The 19,657-nt window shown below is 49.7% G+C and overlaps 1 protein-coding gene across 1 annotated transcript; it reads right to left on the reverse strand.

The window, feature by feature from the left end:
- Positions 1–21: 21 nt before the first annotated feature.
- Positions 22–11,863, reverse strand: LOC145337113 (uncharacterized). The gene is made up of 4 exons (XM_080181875.1): positions 11,802–11,863; positions 3,498–3,869; positions 987–1,232; positions 22–821 (listed from the first exon to the last, which is right to left on the reverse strand). The coding sequence occupies exons 1-3, from the start codon at positions 11,857–11,859 to the stop codon at positions 1,027–1,029; spliced, it is 636 nt and encodes a 211-aa protein (XP_080038001.1). The 5' UTR covers positions 11,860–11,863; the 3' UTR covers positions 22–821; positions 987–1,026.
- Between the last annotated feature and the right edge of the window lie 7,794 nt (positions 11,864–19,657).

A 19,657-nucleotide genomic window follows, 5' to 3' on the forward strand; every position in this document is an offset into this window, starting at 1 on the left:
CCTTATTTAAAAGGGTCTCTATTCCACTCATGTGCCTGTACATGATACAGCGCTGAAACTTTGGTCCACTCTCTGAGATGGTGTAACTTGTATAAATAAATTAATTAAGACGCTGGGCCCCTGAAATAAAGTGCAAATGTGGTGCAAAGGTTAGGGAGGTGATTGGAGGGCAATATCACACAAACAAGCTCCCAAACTGCTGCCGTGTAGGCTGAGGCTTCAACCGATTTGAGCTCACTTGCCATCCAATCAGAACGCCTTGCAATACAAATTGTCGCCAACTTTGAAATTTGGCATTCCTGCATTTGTCCTGATGAGTGCGAGGTGAAAAGTTTTGACAGGATGTCTCTTTTTTGTTGTAGCGATGCACAAAGGCGTGATCTTGAATGAAAACTGTTCAACATTAATGAGGGGCATCAAAAGAAGACAATTTTAGTTTTAAAAGCCGCGCGCACGTGTGTCTTTTGCTGTAATGTTTGGCCTGGAGAGTTGGCAGCTCTGCGATTGACCCTTGACTGGCTGGGTTGGAGGGTCTGGTGGGGTCAACAGGAGCCAAAGAGCACGTACAGCACAACCGATCCTCCCAGCTTCCCTTCCTCTGGCTCATTCCTCCGATCCCGGTTGGGTGTATATCAGGAATTCCGTTGTCTGAGGGCTGGAGACAGGTTCGGTGGGCTGGTACCCAGGGGCATGGGACCCAAACAACCTCATCCACTTCTCATGGCTCTCGCGCAGCCTGGCGTGTGGCCAGACCAGGGTGTTTGCCAGTCTTCTCGTAGAGGACCGAGAAGGCTCTGGCTTTGGGAACACCCAGTCCTGACCTGTAACAGAAATGATACCCACCAATGAACGAAGAAAGAACAAGCAACTTTGTACCTAACCTGCGCTTACGTCACGAGTATCCGAGGGTCACAATAACATTGGGAAGTTTCCCGGTTCATCCCCATTGTCAACAGTCCCCATTCCGAAGAGATCCCCTGACTCACCCTTCCTTGCCGATCGCTCTGATTTTCCCGAATCCAGGGATTAGCGCATGGAGAGGACAAGGAACAGGAGGATTAGAACTTGGGAAAAGTGCAAGAGGACGGGGGATCGGGTCCTGCTGCTCCCGTTCCGGACTCCGGATCTTTTCCCGGGATTGGGAGCCTGCTCCGTAGCCCCTCCAGGTTGCTGCGGTGTCGAATTCCACTGACCCCGTTGCTTTCCTGCGTCGCCTCTGGTGTTCCCGTGGCCTGTAATGGAGGGAGGGAGAGTTTTGTTAAGTTTCTCAGGGAGGGGGGCGGAAGAACAGGAAGAGGTAGGAACAGGCCATTCATCCCCTCGAGCCTGATCACCCAATATAGTAATGTTGGATGTCTGCCTCGACTTCATCTACCCGCCATTACTAATGCTGCAAATTATAGAATTATAGAATCAACAGGGCAGAAGGAGGCCATTCGGCCCATCACATCTGCACTGACCACAATCCCACCCCAGGCCCTATTCTTGTAACCCCTAATATTTACACTGCTCGTCCCCCTGACACTAAGGGGCAATTTAACCCACCTAACCTGCACATCTTTGGACACTAAGGAGCAATTTAGCATGGCCAGTCCCCCTAACCTACACATCTTTGGACACTAAGGGGTAATTTAGCATGGCCAATCCACCTAACCTACACATCTTTGGACACTAAGGGACAATTTAGCATGGCCAGTCCCCCTAACCTACACATCTTTGGACACTAAGGGGCAATTTAGCATGGTCAATCCACCTAACCTACACATCTTTGGACACTAAGGGACAATTTAGCATGGCCAATCCACCTAACCTGCGCATCTTTGGACACTAAGGGGTAATTTAGCATGGCCAATCCACCTAACCTACACATCTTTGGACACTAAGGGACAATTTAGCATGGCCAATCCACCTAACCTGCGCATCTTTGGACACTAAGGAGCAATTTAGCATGGCCAATCCACCTAACCTGCACATCTTTGGACTGTGGGAGGAAACCGGAGCACCCGGAGGAAACCCACGCAGACACAGGGAGAATGTGCAGCCTCTGCACAGACAGTGACCCAAGCTGGCATCGAACCTGGGTCCTAGCACTGTGAGGCAGCAGCACCAACCCCTGTGCCACCCTTAAAATGCTGTGATGATTGAGATCTAGTTATGATTCAGAGCAGTGAGTGCTAATTGGAGGAAGGTTAACGCAAAGATTTAAGAGCCAGGGTTCGTCCGAATGACTGACTGCCTCTGCACCACGGCTAAATTGGCAAACAGGTGCCCTTGGGGAGGGAGCACATGGCATCCACTGGCATCATTGATGGCTTCCATTGCCAGTGAGTACCCTTGGATCTGGGGTATTTTATTGCTCCTTTATCCACATTTTTATTTGATGGTTTACATTTCCGTAGAGCAACAGCACTTTACAGCATGGAAACAGGCCCTTCAGCCCAACTTGTCCATGCTGCCCAGTTTTTAATGCTAAGCTCGTCCCAGTTGCCCACATTTGGCCCATATCTCTCTATACCCATCATACCCATGTAACTATCTAATGCTTTTTAAAAGACAAAATTGTACCCGCCTCTACTACTACCTCTGGCAGCTCGTTCCAGACACTCACCACCCTCTGTGTGAAAAAAATTGCCCCTCTGGACCCTTTTGTATCTCTCCCTCTCACCTTAAACCTAGTTTTAGACTCCCCTACCTTTGGGAAAAGATATTGACTATCTAGTTGAACTGTGCCCTTCATTATTTTGTAGACCTCACCCGAGCCTTTCATTTTGTTTAATACAGTGGTTAGATTTTACAGGAATCGGAGCGTGCGATGGGCGGATAATGGTCCCTTGGGTGGGATTTTATGGTTTGTTGAAAAGGGGAGATTGTGTGGATGAGAAAGATAATCCGCACTTAGATTATATTGAGGAGGAACTGTGTCAACGAGAGAGGTTAGTTTGCACTTATACTGGCAGTATGTGGCACACTGGTTAGCACTGCTACCTCACAGCGTCAGGGACCTGGGTTCGATTCTCGCACTGTCTGTGCGGAGACTGCACATTCTCCCCGTGTCCGTGTGGGTTTCCTCCAGGTGCTCCGGTTTCCTCCCACAGTCCAAAAGGCATGCTGGTCAGGAGCTAAATTCTCCCTCAGTGTTACCCAAACAGACACCGGAGTGTGGCGACTAGGGGATTTTCACAACAACTTCATTGCGGTGTTAATATAAGCCAACTTGTTACACCAATAGATAAACTAAACTCAGCAATACTGATTAGGAGCTGTTCGGATGTGAGAGCTAGTCTATATTTCTCGTCTACTCTGTCCCAGACCGCTCGCGATTTTGGATACCGCCATCAAATCTCTTGCTCCAGGGAAAACTTCTGCAATCTATCCTCGCAACTGAATTCCTGGAAAACCTTCTGAAGAATCTTTGCTGCACTCTTTCCGAGGTATAAAGTTTGAGGTGTGAATATGAAATAGAGCTGGAGGATTAGGTGATGAACAGTTCTACTCGCCTTCCTTGACAGATAAGGTCACCTCAGCACATGTTTCCCTCTCATGAGGTTCCATGGTGGTGACCTGACAGGTATATGATCCCCCGTCGCTCAGTGCCAAGTTCCCCAGGGTCAGGGTGGCGTTTCCCTCTGCGAACCAGTCCCGCCTCACTCCCGTCCTGTTCATGAACCGAGAATCCGACTCCGGGTTTTCCGACTGGCTGTCCCAGCCGTAAGCCATCAGCTCCTGATCTCTCCTGATGAACTTCCACACCAGTGTGTACTCCCTGGGATGCCTGCCGTGCCAGTCGAAGAGGCAGGGTAACTGGACGGTCGCTCCGGAGTGGGTCGCGATCTGTGGCAAGAGCAACTGCCCCTTGCAAGTGAGATGCTCTGTGGGGGGGGGGGCAGAAATGGCAGATATGTGAGAAGGATGGTTCAGCACTGTTCTTAAGCTCCCATACTCTTAAACACGCATTGGGTTAGCACTGCTGCCTCACAGCGCCAGGGACATGGGTTCGATTCCTGGCTCGGGTCACTGTCTATGCGGAGTCTGCACGTTTTATCCGTGTCTGCGTGGGTTTCCTCCAGTGCTCCGGTTTCCTCCCACTGTCCCAAAGATGTGCAGGTTAGGTGGATTGGCCATGCTAAATTGCCCCTTCGTAACCAAAGATGTGCAGGTTAGGTGGATTTGCCATGCTAAATTGCCCCTTAGTGTCCAAAGATGTGCAGGTTAGGCAGATTGGCCATGCTAAATTGCCCCTTAGTGTCCAAAGATGTGCAGGTTAGGCAGATTGGCCATGCTAAATTGCTCCTTAGTGTCCAAAAATGTGCAGGTTAGGTGGATTTGCCATGCTAAATTGCATTCATAAGGTGAGAGTTTTGTTCACTAATAGGATATATGGGGATACAAACTCAATTTACAAAATAATGGCTGGAATGTGAGTCTTTACAAGTAATCAAATCTTAAAGGTACAGATAATACGAGTGGAGAATGGATTAAGCACAGGTTAAAGAGATGTGTATTGTCTCCAGATAGGACAGTAAGTGAAATGTTGCAAGCCCCGGCAAGTCGTGGGGGTTACAGATAGAGCGAAATGAACCCAAGGTCTCGGTTGAGGCCGTCCTCATGTGTGCGGAACTTGGCTATCAGTTTCTGCTCAGCAATTCTGCGCTGTCGTGTGTCATGAAGGCCGCCTTTGATGACATCATCTCATGTGAGAGCACCATCCACCAGGTACACGATACGTACTCTTGCAACTCGGCCAACGTTGTCTACTGTTACGCTGCAGGAAAGGATGTCCCAAGGCATGGTACATTGGGGAGACGATGCAGACGCTACAATGAATGAACATCGCTCGATAATCACCAGGCAAGACTGTTCCCTTCCTGTTAGCAAACACTTCAGTGGTCACGGGCAATCGGTCTCTGATCTTCGGGTAAACATTCTCCAAGGCGGCCTTCATGACACACAACAGCACAGAGTCGCTGAGCAGAGACTGATAGCCAAGTTCCGCACACATGAGGACGGCCTCAGCCGAGACCTTGGGTTCATGTCACACTATCTGTAACCCCCACGACTTGCCTGGACTTGCAAAATCTCACTTACTGTCCTGTCTGGAGATAATACACATCTCTTTAACCTGTGCTTAATGCTATCTCCACTCACATTGTCTGTACCTTTAAGACTTGATTACCTGTGAAGACTCGCATTCCAACCATTATTTTGTAAATTGAGTTTGTGTCTCTATATGCCTTCTTTGTGAACACCACTCCCACTGACGCTGCTCTGAAATCTCGTGACTCTAAATAAACCTGTTAGACTTAAACCTGGTGTTGTGAGACTACGCCCAAGATAGTTTTGTATCCATCTTGCCGGCTCACCTCGATCCTGTATGGTCTCACCTTCTGTGCCAACCTGCTGTGGGCTGACTGATACAGAAAGCTTGAATGAAATCCATGTCCTACACACCCACTGCCCTGCCCTGGTCAATCTTTCTTCAAAGAACCCAATCACGAGACAAGACCTCCCCGCCACAAAACCGTGATGGGGGCACCTACATTTTCGATAAAATGCTTTCAAAAATCTGCGCAGGAAGGATCTTGTTCTTTCAAAGATTGAATTAAATTTACTCCCCATAACCTCTTGCTATCACCTCTTTTCCAGCTTAATATCCAACTTTCTACAAGCCAATCGTTGCTTCGATATGCATTGTTTTCTTCATAAATTATAACTCTTGCACATTTTTGAGAACCAGGATGATTTTAACTCTTCTTACATGTTACGTTTCACCTTGTGGAAGTTAGTTTTAGTTCCGTTGCCATAAAAAGCAATCACTCGGGGCCAGATCATGTACAAATTCTGTGACATTCCTTTGACTGCCATTTACCGAAACCATTAAATATTGGAAGGTTTTCGGGAATCCCTATAGTGCAGGGAGAGGCCATTCGGCCCATTGAGTCTGCACCAAACACAATCCCACTAAGGCCCTATCCCCATGCATTTATCCTAGCTCGTCCCCCTGACACTAAGGGGCAATTTAGCATGGCCAATCCACCTAATCTGCACATCTTTGTACACTAAGGGACAATTTAGCATGGCCAATCCACCTAACCCGCACATCTTTGGATCCTAAGGGGCAATTTAGCATGGCCAATCCACCTAACCTGCACATCTTTGGACACTAAGGGACAATTTAGCATGGCCAATCCACCTAACCCGCACATCTTTGGACACTAAGGGACAATTCAGCATGGCCAATCCACCTAACCTGCACATCTTTGGACACTAAGGGACAATTTAGCATGGCCAATCCACCTAACCCGCACATCTTTGGACCCTAAGGGGCAATTTAGCATGGCCAATCCACCTAACCTGCACATCTTTGGACACTAAGGGACAATTTAGCATGGCCAATCCACCTAACCCGCACATCTTTGGACACTAAGGGACAATTTAGCACGGCCAATCCACCTAACCCGCACATCTTTGGACACTAAGGGGCAATTTAGCATGGCCAATCGACCTAACCCGCACATCTTTGGACACTAAGGGACAATTTAGCATGGCCAATCCACCTAACCCGCACATCTTTGGACACTAAGGGACAATTTAGCATGGCCAATCCACCTAACCTGCACATCTTTGGACACTAAGGGACAATTTAGCACAGCCAATCCACCTAACCCGCACATCTTTGGATCCTAAGGGGCAATTTAACATGGCCAATCCACCTAACTTACACACCTTTGGATACTAAGGGGCAATTTAGCATACCCAATCCACCTAACCTACACATCTTTGGACACTAAGGGACAATTTAGCATGGCCAATCGACCTAACCTGCACATCTTTGGACACTAAGGGACAATTTAGCATGGCCAATCCACCTAACCCGCACATCTTTGGACACTAAGGGACAATTTAGCATGGCCAATCCACCTAACCTTCACATCTTTGGACACTAAGGGATAATTTAGCACAGCCAATCCACCTAACCCGCACATCTTTGGATCCTAAGGGGCAATTTAACATGGCCAATCCACCTAACCCGCACATCTTTGGACACTAAGGGACAATTTAGCATGGCCAATCCACCTAACCCGCACATCTTTGGACACTAAGGGACAATTTAGCATGGCCAATCCACCTAACCTGCACATCTTTGGACACTAAGGGACAATTTAGCACAGCCAATCCACCTAACCCGCACATCTTTGGATCCTAAGGGGCAATTTAACATGGCCAATCCACCTAACTTACACACCTTTGGATACTAAGGGGCAATTTAGCATACCCAATCCACCTAACCTACACATCTTTGGACACTAAGGGACAATTTAGCATGGCCAATCGACCTAACCTGCACATCTTTGGACACTAAGGGACAATTTAGCATGGCCAATCCACCTAACCCGCACATCTTTGGACACTAAGGGACAATTTAGCATGGCCAATCCACCTAACCTTCACATCTTTGGACACTAAGGGATAATTTAGCACAGCCAATCCACCTAACCCGCACATCTTTGGATCCTAAGGGGCAATTTAACATGGCCAATCCACCTAACTTACACACCTTTGGATACTAAGGGGCAATTTAGCATACCCAATCCACCTAACCTACACATCTTTGGACACTAAGGGACAATTTAGCATGGCCAATCCACCTCACCCGCACATCTTTGGACACTAAGGGACAATTCAGCATGACCAATCCACTAAACCTGCGCATCTTTGGAGTGTGGGAGGAAACTGGAGCACCTGGAGAAACCCACGCAGGCACGGGGAGAACGCGCAGACTCCACACAGACAGTGACCTAAGGCTGGAATTGAACCCGGGTCCCTGGCACTGGAATCTTCTGGCCCTGCTTTCTTTAGTAGGACTTCCCAGTGAATTCACCCCAGGAAACCCACGACGGGGCGAGGGGAGGGAGCTGCATTGCTGGCAGGACTGAAAGATCCCACCACGGGAATGTCCGTGAGTCTTCACCCCCCTCCCCCCGTGGCTCTGTTCCTTCACGTCCGATAAACGGCTGACCCGCTTTCCGAGGAGACGGTTCCCCCACCTGTCAGAGGCAGCTGATAGGGAGGGCGGGCAGGGTGGGTTATATAGGTGCAGGCGAGGAGGTGGGGGGTGGAACGCCAAGAAGGGGAGGAATGATACTGTCTTTGAGAAGTGAGCCCGAATAAGACAAAGGCACGATAAAGGCCAGGAGACAGCGTCCGGCCGGTGGAAAGAAGATCGACCGAGTGTTTAAATATTTCATCGCGAGGGGTCCCGGGAGGGTGGGGAGTGCGCAGGCAGGAGGGGGGGTCCCCTCCACCGGGTGCTCTTGCGACATGTGCTGGACGACATTCGGATCTCTCGGAGAGGTGGCCGGCTGTGGTGGGGAGGGGGTGTGGCGGGGGGGGTGCGGTGGTGCGGAGAGAGCCATCGTGGAGAGAGACGCGATTGACATCAGGAACCCCTGTGTTTCGGGATAGAGACAGGCAGGGACTGGGCAAACCGCCAAGGGAGGGGGGGAACATCACCCCCCCCCCCCCCCCCCCCTCCCCCCCCCCCCCCCACCACCACCACCACCACCACCACCACCCACCCACCCAACCCAGACACAGGGGAAAAATTTTGTCGAAATTTCCCCTGACGTCTCCACCTGAACTTTCCCCGGCTGGCGATATGCAAAGCTAAACAAAGTCCCTTCTGTTGGTGCCGGGAAATCCCCCCCCGTATCTCCTGCTCTCCCGATCAGCTGGAACAATGAGCTATTTGCATTGTGACACAGACACACGTGTCTTGGGGACTTTCCTCCCCCTTGTTTGGCTGTACAGAGAGCCACCAGAGAGAGCACGACACAGAATTCCACCCCCCTCTCTCTCTCTCTCTCTCGCCCAGAGTGCACAGCCTGGGCTCTCAGCCATGGCCCATTTAGACGAGGCAAGACAATAATCCCCCTGCCGACCACTATACCCCCTGAACCATCTGGGTGGCACAGCGGGTTAGCACTGCTGCCTCACAGCGCCAGGGACCCGGGTTCACTTCCCAGCTCGGGTCAGTGCAGAGTCTGCACGTTCTCCCCGCCCCACGGTGTCTGCGTAGGTTTCCTCTGGGTACTCCAGTTTCCTCCCAGACGTGCTGGTTAGGTGATAAATTCTCCCTCAGTGTTACCCCGAGTGCGGCGACTAAGGGGGAGCTTCACAGTAACTTCATTAACATAAGCCTTACTTGTGACTAGTAAGTAAACTTTTTTAAAAAAAAACACCTATCGTAGAATAAATATTCAGATCCGCTAGATCAATATGGGGAAGTTCTCCCCAGCTATTGACTGATAGAATGGCGTGGCGGCACAGTGGGTTAACGCTGCTGCCTCCCACCGCCAGGGACCCGGGTTCGATTCCCAACTTGGGTCACTGTCTGTGCGGAGTCTGCATGTTCTCCCTGTGTCTGCGTGGGTTTCCTCCCACACTCCAAAGGTGTGCAGGTTAGGTGGATTGGCCATGCTAAAGTCAGGGAGATCAGCAGAGTAAATACGTGGAGTTACAGGGATAGGGCCTGGGTGGAATTGTGTCTTCGGTACAGACACGATGGGCCGAATGGCCTCCTTATGCACTGTGGGGTTTTACCATCAGCCAATGGTGGGTCGCCTCTTGCATCGAAAATCGCGGCGCTAGGGAATCTCGTCCAATGAAAACCGATGGCACAGAAGGAGGCCAATCAGCCCGCGCTGGCGACAGAGGGGCCTTCCAGCCTAATGCCGCTCTCCAGCTCTGCTTTTCCTTCACGGAACCTCAACATCCGCATCGCAGTTAAATATGACCAGGGTTTCTGCATTCCCCATCCTTCCAGGCAGGGAATTCCAGACTCTCCGAACACAATTCATCCTCAAACCCTCTCTAATCGTCTGCCAACTCTTTAAATCATCTGGCTTGTTGACATCCCCCCCCGCCCCCCCCCCCCCCCCCCCCCCCCGCCCCCTCCCCCCCAACACCCCCATTCCTTAAGGGTACACCGCTTTTTCATATCCACTCTATCAAAGCCCCTCATAATTTTATAAACCTCAGTTAAATCTCCCCTCAGTTTCCTCTGTCCCAAAGAACACCCCCAGAAATATCTTTCCTTGACACCAGTCTTGGCAAGACCCTTTTGTAAAGAACATAAGAAATAGGAGCAGGAGTAGGCCATCTAGCCCTTCGAGCCTGCCCCGCCATTCAATAAGATCATGGCTGATCTGAAGTGGATCAGTTCCACTTTCCCGCTTTCTCCCCATAACCCTTAATTCCCTTATCAATCAGAAATCTATGTACCCGTGACTTAAACATATTCAACGAGGTAGCCTCCACCACTTCAACGGGCAGAGAATTCCAGAGATTCACCACCCTTTGAGTGAAGAAGTTCCTCTTCAACTCTGATCTAAACTCTCCCCCCCCCCCCCCCCCCCCGCTTATCTTGAGGTTGTGCCCTCTAGTCCTGCTATCCTTTCTAAGTGGGAAGAATCTCTCTCCCTCTACCCTATCCATCCCTTTCATTATCTTATATGTGTCTATAAGATCCCCCCTCACCCTTCTAAACTCCAACGAGTACAGACCCGGGCTATTTAGTCTCTCTTCATAGTCTGACCCCCTCATCTCTGGTATCAGCCTAGTGAACCTCCTCTGCACTCCCTCCAAGGCCAATATATCCTTCTGCAAGTGCGGCGACCAAAACTGCACACGGTACTCCAGTTGCGGCCTCACCAGTGCCCTGTACAGTTGCAGCAAGACCTCCCTGCTTTTATATTCTATCCCCCTCGCTATAAAGGCCAACATCCCATTCGCCTTCTTGATCACCTGCTGCACCTGCAGACTGGGTTTTTGCGACTCATGCACAAGGACCCTCAGGTCCCTCTGCACCGTAGCATGCTGCAACTTTTCGCCCTTTAAATAACAACCCTTCCTACTATTATTTCTACCAAAGTGGATAACCTCACATTTGCTAATGTTATACTCTATCTGCCTAAATCGCCTGTGTCCCAATCTGGTCTGATAACATCCTCCCTGTGTCAGGGCAAGCTCACAGATTCAATCTAATGCAATCAGAAAGTGCCAAATTGTAAAGTATTCCATTGTAAAGTAGATCCTGCTCTGTCACCTCCCGGGATCCTTGCTGTCCGAGTCCCCTCTCTTCCACCCCGTTGCTTAGTATTATGTTCTTGACAATTTATTCTCTTTTCTCAGAGTCATTTTGGCACGGGGGAGACTTCAGCCCCTTCCAAACTCACAATCCAGCCAGTTCCACTCCTCCATACCCTCCCCTCGATCCCTGTGAGTTTAATCCCCTCAAGCCTCACCAGTTTCCTTCCCAAATCATTCATCGCTCCCACCCCACCGCGGGCTACGAGTTCCAGTCATTCATTACCAATCGCTGTGTAAAATAATTCTTCCTGCTCCTGTGTCCCTTGCCCAAAGTCTGCATCTCCCAAATCCTTCTGCTGGTGGCTTTGATCTGTCTGCCTGATCGAAACCCCTCACAAACTTGCATCCCTCTGTCACTGGCGCGGCGGTTAGCGCTGCTGCCTCACAGCGCCAGGGAAGCCGGGTTCGATTCCCGGCTTGGGTCACTGTCTGCGTGCGTTCTCCCATGTCTGCATGGGTTTCCTCCGAGTGCTCCGGTTTCCTCCCCCCGCAGTCTGAAAGAGGTGCTGGTTAGGGTGTGCTAAATTCTCCCTCAGTGTAACCCGAACAGGCGCCGGAGTGCGGCGACGAGATTTTCACAGTAACTTCATTGCAGCGTTAATGTCAGCCTGCTTATAACGAATACATAAATTTAACTTGGACGTGTCACTTACCTGTCCTTGACATCTCAGTGAAGAGCATCAGCACAAGACCCAGGGTGACAGTCCCCATGCCGTTTGATATGAGTGAGCTATAGTAAACAGTCACTGAATGATTTTATTCAGCTGGAGCGTGTTTCCCCAGGAACTAGTGATTTATTTCTAAATTTCCCTTTTCGTCAGCTGTAGGCAAAACAGCTTTCGGAGACCACAGAAAATCCCCAACTTTCCAAACCTAACCTGCACATGTTTGGACACTAAAGGGCAATTATGCATGGCCAATCCAGCCTAACTCGGAAAGGTGGCCTGGCGGGGGTGGGGGTGGGGGGGGTGGGGGGGGCGGGGTGCCGTCATGGAGTGAGATGCCATTGACAATCAGGAAATCCTGCGTTTCGGGATAGAGACAGGCAGGGACTGGCGAACCGCCAGGAGAGGAGGCGGGGGGGGAGACAGTGCAGGCACCCCCCCCCCCCTCACCCCTGACCACCACCACCCACCCCGACACAGGGGGGGAAAGTTTTGTCGAAATTTCCCCGACGCCTCCACCCGAACATCCCACCCCCCCCCGCCCCCCCCGGCGATATGCAAAGCAAATAAAGTCCCTAATGCTGGTGTCGGGAAATCCACCCCCCCCTGCCCCCCCCCCCACACCCCCCCACCTCCTGCTCCCCCGAAAATGCTGGGAAATCTCAGCAAGTTTCCAAGGAGAGAATGTAGCTGACGTTTCGAGTCCAGGTGACCCTTTGTCAGAGCCAACAGCTTTGTCTGAAGCATAGAACATTACAGCACAGACCCAGGCCTTTTGGCCCTTCTTGTCTGTGCCAAACCATTTTTCTGCCTAGTCCCACTGACTTGGACCAGATCCCTCCAAACCCCTCTCATCCAAGTACCTGTCCAAGTTTTTCTTAAATGTTAAAAGTGAGCCCGCATTCACCACTTTATCCAGCAGCTCATTCCACACTCCCACCACTCTCTGTGTGAAGAAGTCCCCCCCTCTAATATTCCCTTTAAACTTTTCCCCCTTAACCCATGTCCTCTAGTTTCTTTTCTCCCCCTAGCCTCAGTGGAAAAAAACCTGCTTGCATTCACTCTATCTTTACCCATCAACTCCTATACACCTCTATCAAATCTCCCCTCATTCTTCTACGCTCCAGGGAATAAAGTCCTAACCTATTTGTCTGTAACTCAGCTTCTCAAGTCCTGGCAACATCCTTCTCTGCACTCTTTCAACCTTATTAATATCCTTCCTGTAATTAGGTGACCAAAACTGCACACAATACTCTAAAATACATCTTTCGGACTGTGGGAAGAAACTGGAGCACTCAGAGGAAACCCACACAGACACGGGGAGAACATGCAGACTCCACGCAGACAGTGATATGATAAGATGAGGGCAGAATTGGCGAATGTAGATTGGGGGCGCAGATTGGTTGGTAGGACAGCTGAGGAACAGTGGAGGATTTTTAAGGAGATCTTTCTTGGTACTCAGCAGAAATATATTCCGTTGGTAAAGAAGGACTGTAAGAGAAGAGAGAACCAGCCGTGGTTATCGGAGGAAATAAAGGAGAGTATTAAATTAAAAGCTGATGTGTTCAGAGCAGCTAAAAATAGTGGGGAATTAGAAGATTGGGAAAGATTTAAAAAAACAAGAATTACTAAGAAAGCAATAAAGAAAGGAAAGATAGAGTATGAAGCTAAACTAACTCTAAATATAAAAAATGACTGTAAAAGTTTTTACAAATATATAAAGAAGAGGAGACTGGCTAGAGTGAATGTTGGACCCTTGGAGGATGAGAGGGGGGATTTAGTGGTGGGCGACGAGGAAATGGCTGAGGCTTTAAATAAGTTTATTGTGTCGGTCTTCACACAGGACACAAATAGTTTGCCGGATATTAAAGATAGAAGGATGGTAGGAGATGAGGTCTTTAATGCGATTACTGTCACTAGAGAGGTAGTGCTTGATAGACTAACGGGACTGAAGGTAGACAAGTCCCAGGGACCGGATGGAATGCATCCCAGGATTCTGAAAGAAATGGCAGAGGTGATGGCGGATGCCTTAATAATTATTTATCAAAATTCGCTGGGCTCCGGGGAAGTGCCGGAAGATTGGAAAACAGCTGATGTTACGTCGCTGTTTGAAACAAAGATAGACAAAAGGCAGGGAATTATAGGCTGGTTAGTTTAACGTCCGTAGTTGGAAAAATGCTAGAATCCATCATCAAAGAAGAAATAGCGAGGCACCGAGAAAGGAATGGTTTGATAGAGCAGACACAGCACAGACTCGTGAAGGGGAAGTCGTGTTTAACGAATTTATTGGATTTCTATGAGGATGTGACTAGTGCGGTAGACAGAGGGGAACTGGTGGATGTGGTGTTTTTAGATTTCCAGAAGGCGTTTGATAAGGTGCCTCACAAAAGGTTGCTGCAGAAGGTTAGGGTACACGGAGTTGGGGGTAAAGCGTCAGCGTGGATTGAAGATTGGTTGTCTAACAGGAACAGAGAGTTGGAATAAATGGGTGCTTTTCTGGTTGGCAGTTGGTGACTAATGGTGTGCCGCAGGGATCGGTGCTGTTTACCATTTACATAGATGATCTGGAGGAGGGGGCTGAGTGTAGGGTGACGAAATTTGCTGATGATTTGAAGATGAGTGGAAAAGCAAATTGCGTGGAGGATGCGGAAAGTCTGCAGAGAGATTTGGATAGGCTGAGCGAGTGGGCGAGGACCTGGCAAATAGAGTATAACATTAGCAAGTGTGAGGTTATCCACTTTGGTAGAAATAATAGTAGGAGGGATTATTATTTGAAGGGCGAAAAGTTGCAGCATGCTACAGTGCAGAGGGACCTGGGGGTCCTTGTGCATGAGTCGCAAAAACCCAGTCTGCAGGTGCAGCAGGTGATCAAGAAGGCGAATGGGATGCTGGCCTTTATAGCGAGGGGGATAGAATATAAAAGCAGGGAGGTCTTGCTGCAACTGTACAGGGCACTGGTGAGGCCGCAACTGGAGTACCGTGTGCAGTTTTGGTCGCCGCACTTGCAGAAGGATATATTGGCCTTGGAGGGAGTACAGAGAAGGTTCATCAGGTTGATACCGGAGATGAGGGGGGCTAGCCTATGAGGAGAGATTGAATAGACTGGGTCTGTACTCATTGGAGTTTAGAAGGCTGAGGGGGAATGTAATACAAGGTAATGAAGGGGCTAGATAATGAAGAGGAAGAGAGATTCTTCCCACTTAGAAAGGATAGCAGGATGAGAGGGCACAGCCACAAAATAAGGGGGGGGTGCAGTTTAGATCGGAGTTGAGGAGGAACTTCTTCACTCAAAGGGTGGTGAGTCTGTGGAATTCTCTGCCCGTTGAAGCGGTGGAGGCTACCTCGCTGAATATATTTAAGTCACAGGTTGATAGATTTCTGATAGACAAGGGAATTAAGGGTTATGGGGAGAGAGCGGGAAAGTGGAACTGATCCACTTCAGATCAGCCATGATCTTATTGAATGGCGGGACAGGCTCGAAGGGCTAGATGGCTTACTCCTGCTCCTATTTCTTATGAGCCGGGAATCGAACCCAGATCGCTAGTACCGCGAGGCAGCAGTGCTAACCACTGTGCCACCATGCCGCCCCAGGAAGAAGTCATGAGTTTGTCTTAATTTGTTGAGAACTGAAGCCATGTTAACTTCCTGGTATAAAGTTTATATATTCTCTCTCAACAACAATGAGGTGCATTTTGTTTGAATCTCCCCCCGGAAGTGGGCACAGGAACATCAAACTGAAAGTTGACTTTGTGCCAAGGTGGTGGGGGGGAATATTGTGACTGAAGTTTTGGTCAGACAGTTCCCTTTTAAAGAGAGGAAGAGAGAGAGAGAGAGACTGAGAGATTTTGGGAGGGAATTCCAGAACTTAGGGTCCCCCAGGCAGATGAAGGCGCGGAGGCCAGTGGTGGAAATCATAGGATATTCGAGGGGCCGGAATTGGAGGGGGCGCAGAGATCACGGAGGGTGTGGGGGCCGGAGGAGTTTACAGAGAGTGAGAGAGTTGTAGGAAGTTACAGAGATAGGGAGGGGTGTGGAACTGGAGGAGGTTAGAGAGAAAGGCAGGTGTCGGGGCTGGAGGAGGTTACAGAGATAGGGAGGGGTGTAGGAGCTGGAGGGGGTTACAGAGATAAGGAGGGGTGTAGGAGCTGGAGGAGGTTACAGAGATAGGGAAGAGGTGTCACCTTTGCTTCCCTGAGACTAATTACTGGACAGAAACCAGGGAAGTTGTGATTTTACTAGCAGCCGTTTGCGAAATGGAAATCTCTGACTCTCATCCCGGCAATCCTGCCACAACCGATCCCACGTCATTATCCCAGGGACACACAGCCAGTCTCCGCCACATAGCCTGTGAGCTTGGCGAACGAGGTACGCCTCTCTCACCTCAGGGTCGGAATGTTGCAGGTCCAAACCGATGATTTGAGCACAGAATCCAGGTTCCCAGACGCAGCAAGCTCAACCCTGTTTCCGACATACAAAACCCTCTCAGATTGGAGCTGAAACTTCCCTACGGTGTTAAGAAGAGCGGTGGGAATATGCCACAGTGTCCTGGGGTAACATTCACCCCTCAATCAACAGCTAAAACAGACTATCTTTTTTTTTACCTTATTCATGAGACACGGGCGTTGCTGGCTGGGCTAGAATTTGTTGCCCGTCCCTCGTCACCTCTCGAGAAGGTGGTGGTAAGCTGCCTTCTTGAACCTCTATGTTCCACGGGTTGACCCACAGGGAGAGAGTTTCGAGGATTTTGACTCAGTGACTGCGGAGGAACAGCCGATATATTTCCAAGTCGGAGCAGTGAGCGGAGGGGAACCCCCCCCCCCCCCCGCCTTGTCCTTCTAGAACGAAGTGGTGATGGGTTTGGAAGGACAAGGAAAGATGTCTCAGCATCTTTAGTAAATTGAAGTCAGTACCACATCGTCGGTTGTGATGTGTCAGATCAGCAATGACTAATATTTCGCGATCATTGCCTCCGGAGGGTTTCGAGACATCCCAGAGCTGTGAAGGGAATTATACAAGTGTCTAAACTTTCCTTCTATGACATGCTAATGGTGGTACACCAATTCCCAGAAACTGGTCAACACCAGCCCACCTGCACTTTCCACCTTCGACCTCGATTTTACATTAGCCGTTTCGTGGTAGGTGACAGTGACCCAGAAGGCTGTAGGCGGGGATATTTGTGGCCTGAGGCTCTCGTCTTTTGACAAGAAAAAACTCCCCATGACTCACATCAGCCAAGAACTTGTTTACTAAGATTTGGTTTTTGTAAACCACTTCCCCATTGCAAACGTCCTTTGACGGATCGCATTCCTTTGAAAACCGATTGGCCGTGAGATGGATTTCATAGAATCCCGACAGTACAGAAGGAGGCCACTCGTTCCATCGAGGCTGTACTGAACACAATCCTACCATATTCGTGTAACCCCATGTATTTACTCTGCTAATCCCCTCGACACGAGGGTCAATTTAACATGGTCAATCCACCCAACCCCTCCCATCTTTGGACAGTAAGGGACAATTTAGCATGGCCAATCCACCTAACCCGCACATCTTTGGGCACTAAGGGGCAATTTAGCATGGCCAATCCACCTAACCTGCACATTTTTGGACACTAAGGGGCAATTTAGCATGACCAATCCACCTAACCTGCACATCTTTGGACATCTTTCTCTACACCCTAGCTATGACTGTAACACTACATTCTGCACGCTCTCCTTTCCTTCCCTCTGAACGGTATGCTTTGTCTGTATAGCGCGCAAGAAACAATACTTTTCACTGTATCCCAATACATGTGACAATAATAAATCAAATCAAATCCTTCTCCCCTATGTACTCTATGAATGGTATGTTTTGTCTGTACAGTGCGCAGGAGACAATACTTTTCACTGTATCCCAATACATGTGACAATAATAAATCAAATCAAATCCTTCTTCCCTGTGTACTCTATGAACGGTATGTTTTGTAAAGCCCGCAAGAAACAATACTTTTCATTGTATTTTAATAATGTGACACTAATAAATCAAATCAAATCAAGTTGTGAGACTCTAGGAGTCCCTGACAAGTGGATTAATGAAGGAATCCTAGACCTTTGGGCCTCAGGTAGCTGAGGGCAAGGCCGTCAGAATGAAGAGGTGAATTACAGTGTTCATGAGGTTCTCTAAGACGTAGCAGGAACAGGGAAGAGGCCATTCAGTCTCCCTGGCCTTCAGGACAATTCGACGAGACTGTGACATCTCAACTCCTCGAGGGTATTGGCACTTCAACTCAGGGAGGCATCGTAGACAATTCTACACTCATCCCCCTCAAGTCCAGAGTGAGGTGATCCTTTCCACCGCCACCGGCCCCCCCACAGGACTCCCCACCCCTCACCCCCACCCTCTTAGCGGCATTTCACCAATCATGGAAACCCAATTCATCCCTGAGATCCGACATGTCGACAGCACCACAGTAACAGTTTGTTCATCCAAACCAACTGGTGGAAAGGTGAGGAGAAATACAGGACAACACAGGGCCCAGGTTTTGATTCACCCTGATGGAGCCCCATCGGAGCAAACAGCATTTCCACACTCCCACTCAATTATCAGTCACTCTGTATCTAACCCCGTGCTGTACCTGTCCTGGGAGTGTTTGATGGGGGACAGTGTAGCGGGAGCTTTACTCTGTATCTAACCCCGTGCTGTACCTGTCCTGGGAGTGTTTGATGGGGACAGTGTAGAGGGAGCTTTACTCTGTATCTAACCCCGTGCTGTACCTGTCCTGGGAGTGTTTGATGGGGGGGACAGTGTAGAGGGAGCTTTACTCTGTATCTAACCCCGTGCTGTACCTGCCCTGGGAGTGTTTGATGGGGGACAGTGTAGAGGGAGCTTTACTCTGTATCTAACCCCGTGCTGTACCTGTCCTGGGAGTGTTTGATGGGGGACAGTGTAGAGGGAGCTTTACTCTGTATCTAACCCCGTGCTGTACCTGTCCTGGGAGTGTTTGATGGGGGGACAGTGTAGAGCAAGCTTTACTCTGTATCTAACCCCGTGCTGTACCTGTCCTGGGAGTGTTTGATGGGGGGACAGTGTAGAGGGAGCTTTACTCTGTATCTAACCCCGTGTTGTACCTGTCCTGGGAGTGTTTGATGGGGGGACAGTGTAGAGGGAACTTTACTCTGTATCTAACCCCGTGCTGTACCTGTCCTGGGAGTGTTTGATGGGGGACAGTGTAGAGGGAGCTTTACTCTGTATCTAACCCCGTGCTGTACCTGTCCTGGGAGTGTTTGATGGGGGGACAGTGTAGAGCAAGCTTTACTCTGTATCTAACCCCGTGCTGTACCTGTCCTGGGAGCGTTTGATGGGGGGGGCAGTGTAGAGGGAGCTTTACTCTGTATCTAACCCCGTGCTGTCCCTGTCCTCAAAATGTTTAATCGAATCCTTACAGAGCAGAAGGAGGGCATTTGGTCCATTGAGTTTGTACTGACCACAATCCCACCCAGGGCCTATCCCTGTTATTTCATGCGTTTACCCTAGCCCGTCCTTCTCCAGCTAAGGGGCAATTTGGCACGGCCAATCCACCTAACCTCAGGAGGAGACCTGGGGGAAACCCACGCCGACACGAGGATAACCAAGGCTGGATTTGAACCCGGGTCCCTGGCGCTGTGAGGCAGCAGCGCTAACCACTGTGCCGCTCCACTGGGACAATGTCCAGGGAGCTGTATCGAATGCATGAGGCGAGCGTTTATCCTTTACTCTTGTGAGTACCACATCGCAGCCGAGACGATTGAAAAGGCACCAAGATATTATCAATCGGTGAACTTTCTGTGCTGTTCCTCAGTCGATTCTCCTCTCTGCAGCTTTCCTGTTAC

This window comes from Carcharhinus amblyrhynchos, unplaced genomic scaffold (assembly GCF_965287045.1).
Source record: "Carcharhinus amblyrhynchos unplaced genomic scaffold, sCarAmb.v2.hapA scaffold_43, whole genome shotgun sequence".
Lineage (NCBI taxonomy): Eukaryota > Metazoa > Chordata > Chondrichthyes > Carcharhiniformes > Carcharhinidae > Carcharhinus > Carcharhinus amblyrhynchos.